We start from the raw sequence: 12,188 nt of genomic DNA on the forward strand, positions 1-12,188 counted from the left end.
GAATATTAAAGTTACTTCAGTTAAACACGAGGATTCTAAAAACTAATATTTTTACCTTGTGAGGCGTTTTATTTAAATTACTTTGTAGAAAACAAAAGATACATTTTTAATGTTATACCTCTGATCACATGACCTCATCGATGAGTTCAATGATTAGTGAACATGTGGACGTATATAAAAATAAATATAAATATAAAACGAGTATTTAATGAATGAAAGAACTTCACGACTCTTCAGCTGTGATTCAGATGTAAAAGAAGCTGAGAGGAGAGACGAGCTCATCGTTTTAAAAATCAGTCTTTTATTGTGAAACTCTTGAAACAAGAAGCTGTGAAGCAGCAGGTTCATATCTTTAAATCAACATCCAATATGTTTCACTTTGTAAATGATAAATATATTTTAAATCTATGAAATGAAAAACTCAACATTAGAAAAAAGTCTGACATTTAGCAATACGTCTTATTCTGAAAAGCCTGTATGAACACAGTGCTGATGACTGATTGAGGCGTCGTGTCTGTTAAAGTTCATGAGAGCAGCAGCCTTCTCTACCTGGACACTGATGACATCACACCATCTCTGCTCTCTCATTGGCTGTTGTGTGAAAGAGCTCAGCTGCTGCTGGAGTTTCTGTCAGTCCTCCTCAGACCAGTTCAGAGTCTCAGACCAGTTCAGAGTCTCAGACGGTTCAGAGTCTCAGACGGGTTCAGAGTCTCAGACCAGTTCAGAGTCTCAGACCAGTTCAGAGTCTCAGACGGTTCAGAGTCTCAGACGGTTCAGAGTCTCAGTCGGGTTCAGGTCTACAGGGAGCTGATGAAGGTGATGAAGATGATGAAGATGATGGTGGTCCTCGTCCTCTCTGGTGTCTTCTGGGTCTCAGCTGACGGTGAGTTTCATGTTTCACTCTGATGGTTGAAATAAACAAACACTTTGTTTACAAACATACTTTGTTTACTAACAGACTGAACAACAAACAAACAGTCTTCAGCTGAACTTTGTTTTCTCTTCAGTTCTTCATGAGGACATTTGTCTTCTTGGCTGTTCAGACTCTGGTGGAGAGTTCATGGTCGGTCTGGATGGTGAAGAGCTTTGGTACGCAGACTTCAAACACAAGAAAGGAGTCGATGCTCAGCCCAGTTTTGTAGATCACATTACCTACCCAACAGGTTATGAAGCAGCTGTGGCTAATCTAGAGATCTGCAAACAGAACCTGAAAAATGATCGTAAAGCCTTAAAGGAGTTCCCACTGGAGAAAGGTAAAGACAAACACTACATATATATATATATATATGTATATATATATATATACATATATATATATATATATACATATATATATATATATATATATATATATATGTATATGTGTGTATATATATATATGTGTGTATATATGTGTATATATATATATATATGTGTGTATATATATATATATGTGTGTATATGTATATATATGTGTATGTGTATATATATGTATATATACATACACAAATATATTTATGTATATATACACATATATAAACATATTTATTATTATACATATTCATGTTTTTAATGTGTCTTCAGCTGTTTGAACTGTTAACATCTGACTGTTGTAAATAAAATATACTTCATGTAAAACATCAGCATCATGAAATCATTGTTTACTTTCATGTGTTTGTTCATTTATCTGATGTTTGTTTTATTTTGTGTTCACACTTTAAACCAAACGTATATTTCAGATATTTATTGTTGATTGAAGGACAAACAGCCAGAGTTCCTCTAAAGAACAACGAAAGTCTGACAGAACAACTTCAACAAGGTTCTTAATACTCTGTTCTCATCAGTTTGTTTACTAACAGTCTGAACAACAAACAAACATGAGAACATGAAACATGAAACATTAGAACATTTAGAACCTGAGAATAATCAAAGTAACAATTCATCTCTTGAGAACGTTTTCAGAAGAGTGTGTTCTGTTCAGATCCTCCTTCCAGTCACATGATCTACACCAGAGACGACGTGGAACCAGGACAGAAGAACTCCCTCGTCTGTCATGTGACTGGTTTCTTTCCTGCTCCTGTGGAGATCTCCTGGACCAAGAACCAGGAGAACGTCACTGACGGAAGCAGCAGCAACGTTCCCTTCGTCAACAAGGACGGAACCTTCAACCAGTTCTCCACTCTGGAGTTCACCCCACAGCTGGGAGACATCTACGGCTGTACGGTGAAACATCTGGCCCTGGACCAGCCACAGACCAAGTTCTATGGTGAGAACCTTGTGAACATCTGCACAACAAACAAACAGCTCAGTTCTGTCTCCAGATGTGCAGATGAAGCTTAATGTCTCTGTGTGTTCTGTCTCCAGATGTGGAGGTGAAGCTTAATGTCTCTGTGTTCTGTCTCCAGATGTGGAGGTGAAGCTTAATGTCTGTTTTCTGTCTCCAGATGTGCAGATGAAGCTTAATGTCTCTGTGTTCTGTCTCCAGATGTGGAGGTGAAGCTTAATGTCTCTGTGTTCTGTCTCCAGATGTGGAGGTGAAGCTTAATGTCTGTTTTCTGTCTCCAGATGTGGAGATGAAGCTTAATGTCTCTGTGTTCTGTCTCCAGATGTGGAGATGAAGCTTAATGTCTCTGTGTTCTGTCTCCAGATGTGGAGGTGAAGCTTAATGTCTCTGTGTTCTGTCTCCAGATGTGGAGGTGAAGCTTAATGTCTGTTTTCTGTCTCCAGATGTGGAGATGAAGCTTAATGTCTCTGTGTTCTGTCTCCAGATGTGGAGATGACGCTTAATGTCTGTTTTCTGTCTCCAGATGTGCAGGTGAAGCTTAATGTCTGTTTTCTGTCTCCAGATGTGCAGGTGAAGCTTAATGTCTGTTTTCTGTCTCCAGATGTGCAGGTGAAGCTTAATGTCTGTTTTCTGTCTCCAGATGTGCAGCTGAAGCTTAATGTCTGTTTTCTGTCTCCAGATGTGCAGATGAACCTTAATGTCTATGTGTTCTGTCTCCAGATGTGCAGATGAACCTTAATGTCTCTGTTTTCTGTCTCCAGATGTGCAGCTGCCTCAGCCCAGCATTGGTCCGGCGGTCTTCTGTGGAGTCGGTCTGACGGTCGGTCTGCTCGGTGTCGCTGCTGGAACCTTCTTCCTCATCAAAGGAAACGAGTGCAGCTGATCGTTTAATGATCTAATCGTCTTCATCATCTAATCGTCTTCATCATCTAATCGTCTTCATCATCTAATCGTCTTCATCATCTAATCGTCTTCATCATCTAATCGTCTTCATCGTCTAATCGTCTTCATCATCTAATCGTCTTCATCATCTAATCGTCTTCATCATCTAATCGTCTCATCTTCATCATCTAATCGTCTTCATCATCTAATCGTCTTCATCGTCTAATCGTCTTCATCATCTGATCAGTTTATTAATGTTATTTCTTATTATTGTACGAATCTTAATTATCAGCGTGCTCTTATTTTGAAATAAAGGTAACATGTTCAGAGATATAACCGTGTCTATCATTTGTAAATGTAAATATATATACATATATACATTTATATCATGTATACATACATATATATATATATTTGTGATGTAACTTGCTAACTTAATACTTTTCTACTGAAGTAGTTATTTTGATGAGTACTTCTACTTTTGTGTCTTTTTACAAAGTAACTACTTTTCCTTGAGTACATTTTGTGGCTCCGCCCCCTTCTGCTGATTCCCGTCTTCTTCTTCTGTTGTTTCTTTTGTTGTCAATAAACGTGCTTCTGTATCACTTTAACTCTCATTTGATCTGTAAGTCAAGACTCTTCACGTTAACGACACAATTCATAATCACGACCAATTAATAATAATGATAATAATAATAAGCCATTAGTAATAATAATAATGATAATAATAAGCCATTAGTTATAATAATAATGATAATAATAAGCCATTAGTTATGACTAATAAAGTCTTAATAAAGGTACATTAAACTGTAGTTTGTGTTTTTATGAGTCAAGACTTCAGAGCTTCAGTTCTTAATCTGTAGTTCTAAAATAAAAGTTTTGACCTAAATGTTCTTTCTTTGTTATTTACAGCGAGGGAAGAAAATAAATTCATATAAGTTTATGTGATGTGAGATAATTATCGTATTAATTGTTGCATCAGAGGTCCAGTGCTGATTATTATTATTATTATTATTATGAGGATAATAATGTAAATGCAGCGCATTCGATTACATTATAACTGAGTTTGTATTCAAACAATAACAATGATAATAATTAATTCATAAAGTTTCACAAACAGCTGGATGTTAATTATTGTTTTATTGAAGATGAAGGTTTTCGTCTGTAAATATTAAATAATCTGAATTATTACTTTTCTGTCTTTTGCTTCATTTCACTCCGTTTGTTTTGTTTCTGTGAACAATAAATAATATATATGATGAATATTTAATCATAAATGTAAATGATTTATGATAAATGACGAGTATATTCTCACAGATTATCTGATGAATTGATAATAAACGACGACACATCGACATGAAGACAGGTTTAGAAATATATAAACATAATATTTAACTGTAAGACACATAACAATAATAATGATAATGATAATAATAATAATAATAATATTTATATTAATTGTATTTATATTTATAATTATAACAAATAATATGTATATGAATATTTATCATATTTATAATATATTTATAATAATATTCATAATGTTTATAGTAATACTGGTGATTCTAATGTGGATAATATACTTATATTAATATTTATAACACTATTCATACTAATAATATTTCTCTCAACGTGTCTCTGACTGAGTGAGTTTGAGGTCCAGCAGCAGACTTTGGTCTGACTTGTCTGCCTGGTAACAGGTGATGATGCTGATGAAACAGGTCATGTGACTCGTGCTCTGCTCTTAGCAGCAGCTCTCAGTGACACTTTGTCAGAGTTTGTTGGTGAACAGAAGAACATGGCTTCATCCTTCCTCAGCGCGTCCCTCCTCTTCATCGGCCTCCACGCAGCAGGTAGGAGCAATACTCTGATCAATACTCTGATCAATACTCTGATCAATACTCTGATCAATACTCTGATCAATACTCTGATCAATGAGCAATACTCTGATCAATACTCTGATCAATACTCTGATCAATACTCTGATCAATGATCAATACTCTGATTAATACTCTGATCAATACTCTGATCAATACTCTGATCAATACTCTGATCAATACTCTGATCAATACTCTGATCAATGATCAATACTCTGATCAATACTCTGATCAATCATCAATACTCTGATCAATACTCTGATCAATCATCAATAATCAATACTAGTGTATTTCTCAGTGAGGTTGTTTCTTCTTCAGGTGGATTCATGGAGTTTGCAACGGCCCGTTGTGTCTTTAACTCCACTGATCTGAAGGACATCGAGTACATCAGTTCTTATTATTACAACAAGATAGAATACACGAGGTTCAGCAGCAATGTGGGGAGGTATGTTGGATTCACTGAGCGAGGAGTGAAGGTCGCTGAGAACTGGAACAAGGACACTTCACTACTGGCTCGTGAGAGGGCTCAGAAGGAGACGTACTGTCTACACAACATTAAGCTCTGGTACGACAACGCTCTGACTAAGTCAGGTGAGTTTAACTTTGTGTGACATCATTATTATTATTACGATTAAAATCATTATTATTATTTTTGTTATTATTATATATTATTTGTATTATTATCATCATTATTAGGAATTACTTTATTTTCACACAGAATATTTTATGAAGTATATATGAAGTTGTTTGAAGGTGAAATCATTTATAACTTCAGACTAAAGTCTCTGTCACCACCTGGTGGTGAAGCTCTGCTACAGCTGATACTAATATTAATACTTTAATGATGTATTTTAATGTTTCACACTCTTCATCACCTCATGAAACTGATTTAATCTCTCAGAACCACGTCAACATGTTCTGAAACTGATGAAGATATTTATATAAACGTCGTTGTTTCACTTTGATGTAAAAACGTGTGTTTGTCAAAACAAGAATATTAATAAATTATTTATTAAAACAACATACATCATACATAGATAAGAATATAATTATATTCTTATCTATTATATAAAACATAACAGAGGAAACAGTTTAAAGTCAAGGATTCTTTATTGACATGAAGAAGTTCATTCCTCTCGTGCCGCTTGCATTTCTAATCAGACTGATTCACCACGAGGCTGCAGAGCAGAATACAAGTTCTTAAAAGTCTCCATTTAGAACCACAGAGAACCTGTAATAACTACAGAGACCTTTTAGAACCACAGAGAACCTGTAATACCTACAGAGAACCTTTTAGAACCACAGAGAACCTGTAATACCTACAGAGACCTTTTAGAACCACAGAGAACCTGTAATACCTACAGAGAACCATTTAGAACCACAGAGAACCTGTAATAACTACAGAGAACCTTTTAGAACCACAGAGAACCTGTAATAACTACAGAGAACCTTTTAGAACCACAGAGAACCTGTAATAACTACAGAGAACCTTTTAGAACCACAGAGAACCTATAATAACTACAGAGAACCTTTTAGAACCACAGAGAACCTTTTAGAACATTTAATAACCTCTGAGAACCCTTTAGAACCCTTTAGAACCTTTAGACCCTGTTGGACTCTGGGATCCTCCTGCTCCAGAGTCTGATCGTAGTTTCATGAGTTTCCTCAAACTGATGTCAGACTTGTTTCTCTGTGAAACACAACGACTGGTACTTGTACTGCAGGTGGTACTACTGATACTACTGCTACTCTCTTAAGTACTCTGAGTACTAATACATGTATTTGTGATTCTGGCTGATATGATTCACAGCATCAATACTCACATCATCATCACAATGTGTTTCAGTTGAGCCATACGTCAGACTGCGCTCTCTGACGCCCCCTGGTGGTAAACACTCGTCCATGCTGGTCTGCAGCGTCTACGACTTCTACCCCCCGACCATCAAGGTGAGCTGGACCAGAGACGGACAGCCGGAGACCGCCGGGGTCACTTCTACCGATGAGCTGGCAGACGGTGATTGGTACTACCAGACCCACTCTCACCTGGAGTACACGCCCAGGTGAGTCCACCTCCAGGTCCAGATCCAGGTCCAGGTCCAGGTCCAGTGTGTCAGAAACCCTGAAGTGCTGGTTTATGTGTCAGCAGGTCTGGAGAGAAGATCTCCTGCAAGGTGGAGCACATCAGCCTGAGTGAACCTCTGGTTAAAGACTGGGGTAAACACCTGTCTGTCTGCTCACCTGCTCACCTGTCTACCTGCCTCTTAACCCGTCTCCCTGCTAACCCGTCTCTCTGCTAACCCGTCTCTGTTAACCCGTCTCTCTGCTAACCCGTCTCTCTGCTAACCCGTCTCTGCTAACCCGTCTCTCTGCTAACCCGTCTCTCTGCTAACCCGTCTCTCTGCTAACCCGTCTCTGCTAACCCGTCTCTCTGCTAACCCGTCTCTGTTAACCTGTCTCTCTGCTAACCCGTCTCTGCTAACCCGTCTCTCTGCTAACCCGTCTCTCTGCTAACCCGTCTCTCTGCTAACCCGTCTCTGTTAACCCGTCTCTCTGCTAACCCGTCTCTCTGCTAACCCGTCTCTCTGCTAACCCGTCTCTCTGCTAACCCGTCTCTCTGCTAACCCGTCTCTCTGTTAACCCGTCTCTCTGCTAACCCGTCTCTCTGCTAACCCGTCTCTCTGCTAACCCGTCTCTCTGCTAACCCGTCTCTGCTAACCTGTCTCTCTGCTAACCCGTCTCTGTTAACCCGTCTCTCTGCTAACCCGTCTCTCTGCTAACCCGTCTCTGCTAACCCGTCTCTCTGCTAACCCGTCTCTCTGCTAACCCGTCTCTGTTAACCCGTCTCTCTGCTAACCCGTCTCTGCTAACCCGTCTCTCTGCTAACCCGTCTCTCTGCTAACCCGTCTCTCTGCTAACCCGTCTCTGCTAACCCGTCTCTCTGCTAACCCGTCTCTCTGCTAACCCGTCTCTCTGCTAACCCGTCTCCCTGCTAACCCGTCTCTCTGTTAACCCGTCTCTCTGCTAACCCGTCTCCCTGCTAACCCGTCTCTCTGTTAACCCGTCTCTGCTAACCCGTCTCTGCTAACCCGTCTCTCTGCTAACCCGTCTCTCTGCTAACCCGTCTCTCTGCTAACCCGTCTCTCTGCTAACCCGTCTCTCTGCTAACCCGTCTCCCTGCTAACCCGTCTCTCTGTTAACCCGTCTCTCTGCTAACCCGTCTCCCTGCTAACCCGTCTCTCTGTTAACCCGTCTCTCTGCTAACCCGTCTCTGCTAACCCGTCTCTCTGCTAACCCGTCTCTCTGCTAACCCGTCTCTCTGCTAACCCGTCTCTCTGCTAACCCGTCTCTCTGCTAACCCGTCTTCCTGCTAACCCGTCTCTCTGCTAACCCGTCTCTCTGCTAACCCGTCTTCCTGCTAACCCGTCTCTCTGTTAACCCGTCTCTCTGCTAACCCGTCTCTCTGCTAACCCGTCTCTCTGCTAACCCGTCTCTCTGCTAACCAGTCTCTCTGCTAACCCGTCTCCCTGCTAACCTGTCTCTCTGCTAACCCGTCTCTCTGTCTGTCCTCAGACCCGTCCATGCCCGAGTCTGAGAGAAACAAGATCGCCATCGGAGCCTCTGGACTGATCCTGGGTCTGACCTTATCTCTGGCTGGATTCATCTACTACAAGAGGAAGGCCCGAGGTCAGAACAGGGCTCACTTTAGTTCAGTGATGGTTTACTTTAGTCCAGACTAAGAGTGGCAGACCAGGTCCATCAGAGTCTGGAACCAGTTCATTGTGTTGCTTCAGACCAGTTCAGTCCAGTTTGAATGATGAGGTATCTGGATTTGAGGTTGACCCCGTCCCCTTCTGTTCTTTCTTTGAACCAGGACGGATTCTGGTTCCCAGTAACTGAGCCTGGTCCTGGTCCTGGACTTGGTTCTGGTCCTGGTCCTGGTCCTGGTCCTGCTGTTTGTCAGATGGAAGGAAAAGCAGCAGCTGCTTCAACCCGCTTGTGTTTTCAGCCGAGCACACTGTGAGTGCTGCCCCCTGCTGGACTGGATCAACACCTGATTCTCTCTTGATCTGGACTCTGATACTCAGCTGGTCTACACCTGATGCAGGACTGGACAGTGCTGGATCAGGTTTAGTCTGGACTCTGGTGTATCACAGCTGTATGTGGACTCTGCTTCGTCTACATGTGATTTGATGCTCTACTCTGTGAAATATTACAAATATACATATAAATATACATATATAGACACGTATATAAATATACATATATATATATATATATATACACATACACATATATATAAATATTATATATATAATATTTCGCAGCCACTTATATCCACAGAAGGACTCAATAACTGCTTTGAAATCAGATATAATCGAGTTATTTGAATGATTTGGGGCTCGTAGGTTGTGTGATTGTTCGATTTATATATTTTTACTGAAGTGAAACGTTTTCTAACAATAAACTTCAGAAAACTGACAAACTGACTCAGTGGATTTATTGATCAAATGTAAATACAGAGGAAGTGTCTCATCTCGTCATATATGATATATACATGTTATATATACATGTTATAAATACATGTTATAAATACACGTTATAAATACACGTTATAAATACACGACGTTTAAATACATGTTATAAATACACGTTATAAATACACGTTATAAATACACGACGTTTAAATACATGTTATAAATACACGTTATAAATACACAACGTTATAAATACACGACGTTATAAATACATGTTATAAATACACGACGATATAAATACACGTTATAAATACACGTTATAAATACACGTTATAAATACACGTCATAAATACATGATGTTATAAATACATGATATTATAAATACATAATGTTATAAATACATGTTATAAATACATGTTATAAATACATAATGTTATAAATACATGTTATAAATACATAATGTTATAAATACATGTTATAAATACATAATGTTATAAATACATGTTATAAATACATGATGTTATAAATACATGATGATATAAATACATGTTATAAATATATAACGTTATAAATACATGACGCTATAAATACATGATGTTATAAATACATAATATTATAAATACATGTTATAAATACATAACGTTATAAATACATGATGTTATAAATACATAATATTATAAATACATGTTATAAATACATAATGTTATAAATACATGATGTTATAAATACATAATGTTATAAATACATGTTATAAATACATGTTATAAATACATAATGTAATAAATACATGGTGTATAAATACGTGGTGTTATAAATACATGATGTTATAAATACGTCTTCTTTTTACTCCCAACAGCTGATAGACCTGTTTTAGCAACCTAGACATAAATGAGTCCCACAGTCTGTCAGGACCTCTAGGTATGCCTACCCTGGAGAACAGCTGTAAAAGGCAATTAGCAACATGTCTGGCTTTTACAGACTTTAGGGGAAAAACTTCAGGATAGCGAGTTGCATAATCACAGATTACCAAGATGTACCGGTTACCAGAAGAATCCTCTCTAATGGTCCCACTACATCCATGCCTATTCTTTCAAAAGGTGTCTCAATAATCGGCAATGGCCGTAGCTGGGCCCGTGCACCCTTACTCTGAAGTCAGCTGACACGTCTCACAAGAACTACAGAACCTGACTGTACATACCTGGCCACACAAAAGGACTGGCAATCCTACGCAAAGTATTTTGAAAGGCCATATGACCTGCCCATGGTACTGTGTGCCCAAGATCCATCACCCTTTGTCCAAACTGCTGCGGTAATGCTAAAGCCTCAACATCCCTGTTGCACTGATAGATAACGAAGAGCCCGATAACGAAGAGCCCGATAACGAAGAGCCCGATAACGAAGAGGCAGAAGGGAAGGAGCCCGATAACGAAGAGCCCGATAACGAAGAGCCCGATAACGAAGAGCCCGATAACGAAGAGCCGATAACGAAGAGGCAGAAGGGAAGGAGCCCGATAACGAAGAGGCTAATAAAATATAACTCTGGGAAGGAGCCTGAACACACATGTACACACACCAGCAGACAAAGTAAACCGTGTGGATGACTTGACGGACTGAGAGCTGATTGGTGTTCAGTGTGTGTGTGACTGTTCGTATCAGCTCCGTCTCTGTGACAGCAGGTCAGGTGACACAAGCAGGTGCTTCTGATTGGACTGTCCAAAGTTCTCTCACACACACACATACACACACATTGAGGAGAAGCTGACAGACGGACGGAGAGAGAAGAAGAATAAAGAGGTTAGTAGATGAAGAGAGAAGAAGAATAAAGAGGTTAGTAGATGGAGACCATGTCTGTTATAAACACTTTAAAGGTTGAACGTTTCTGTTCCAGCTGATCAACATCAGGACACGTTATCATGAGAAGCTCAAGAAGTAGAAGTCAGAGCAGACAGCGTGTCTGTTTACTGAGCTGTTAATAAAGTTAAGCAGATCAAACAACACGCTGACCTCTGACCCCTGTGAGGAACCAATCAGTGAGCTCTGGTTATTGATCTGATCAGTTTGTTACTGTCTGCAGGTCAACATGGACGCCATCAGGTGTCGTCTGACTCAGGTGAGCCTCAGGCCCAATGTACCCTAAGCTACCAATAACCCGTCAATAATAATAATATATATAATTATGATAATACATATAATAATATATATAATAATGATAATATATATAATAATAATAATATATAATAATGATAATATATATAATAATAATATATTATTGCCCCATAATGCCCCATAATATATATAATAATATATATATATATAATAACAATATATATAATTATAATATATATAATAATGATAATATATATTATAATAATAATATATAATAATGATAATATATATAATAATAATAATATATTATTGCCCCATAATGCCCCATACTATATATAATAATAATATATATATATATATAATAATAATATATATATATATATAATAACAATATATATAATAATAATATATATAATAATAATATATATATATATATAATAATATATATAATAATAATATATATATAATAATGTATATGTAATAATAATAATATATATAATAATAATATATATATAATAATGTATATGTAATAATAATAATATATATAATAATAATATATATATATATATATATAATAACAATATA

General features: G+C 38.0%; 3 protein-coding genes across 3 annotated transcripts in view; all 3 read left to right on the forward strand.

Moving 5' to 3' along the window:
• The first annotated feature begins 654 nt into the window (after positions 1-654).
• Positions 655-3,750, forward strand: LOC306796305 (H-2 class II histocompatibility antigen, A-U alpha chain-like). The gene is made up of 4 exons (XM_079295165.1): positions 655-883; positions 1,008-1,253; positions 1,961-2,245; positions 3,025-3,750. Exons 1-4 carry the CDS (start codon positions 811-813, stop codon positions 3,144-3,146), a joined length of 726 nt encoding a protein of 241 aa, XP_079151291.1. The 5' UTR covers positions 655-810; the 3' UTR covers positions 3,147-3,750.
• Positions 3,751-4,933: 1,183 nt separating this feature from the next.
• Positions 4,934-9,505, forward strand: LOC306796940 (H-2 class II histocompatibility antigen, E-S beta chain-like). The gene is made up of 6 exons (XM_079296033.1): positions 4,934-4,998; positions 5,341-5,613; positions 6,869-7,082; positions 7,169-7,236; positions 8,593-8,706; positions 8,894-9,505. The coding sequence occupies exons 1-6, from the start codon at positions 4,944-4,946 to the stop codon at positions 8,917-8,919; spliced, it is 750 nt and encodes a 249-aa protein (XP_079152159.1). The 5' UTR covers positions 4,934-4,943; the 3' UTR covers positions 8,920-9,505.
• Positions 9,506-11,577: 2,072 nt separating this feature from the next.
• tfr2 (transferrin receptor 2) overlaps positions 11,578-12,188 on the forward strand; it is a gene marked incomplete at both ends in the record, with an annotated part of 13,994 nt that continues 13,383 nt past the window's right edge. The window contains one exon of the mRNA XM_079295791.1: positions 11,578-11,607. Coding sequence (XP_079151917.1) covers positions 11,578-11,607 — 30 coding nt within the window. The remainder of the gene's footprint in view (positions 11,608-12,188) is intronic.

The sequence above is a fragment of the Melanostigma gelatinosum genome (genome assembly GCF_949748355.1).
Source record: "Melanostigma gelatinosum genome assembly, chromosome: 23".
Taxonomy (NCBI): domain Eukaryota; kingdom Metazoa; phylum Chordata; class Actinopteri; order Perciformes; family Zoarcidae; genus Melanostigma; species Melanostigma gelatinosum.

Coding starts and splice junctions, on each gene's coding strand:
- LOC306796305 (XM_079295165.1), top strand. CDS start 811: ATGAAGGTGATGAAGATGATGAAGATGATGGTGGTCCTCGTCCTCTCT. Junction 884..1,007: donor CTTCTGGGTCTCAGCTGACG/GTGAGTTTCATG, acceptor TTTTCTCTTCAG/TTCTTCATGAGGACATTTGT. Junction 2,246..3,024: donor GCCACAGACCAAGTTCTATG/GTGAGAACCTTG, acceptor TTCTGTCTCCAG/ATGTGCAGCTGCCTCAGCCC.
- LOC306796940 (XM_079296033.1), top strand. CDS start 4,944: ATGGCTTCATCCTTCCTCAGCGCGTCCCTCCTCTTCATCGGCCTCCAC. Junction 5,614..6,868: donor CAACGCTCTGACTAAGTCAG/GTGAGTTTAACT, acceptor AATGTGTTTCAG/TTGAGCCATACGTCAGACTG. Junction 7,083..7,168: donor CACCTGGAGTACACGCCCAG/GTGAGTCCACCT, acceptor ATGTGTCAGCAG/GTCTGGAGAGAAGATCTCCT.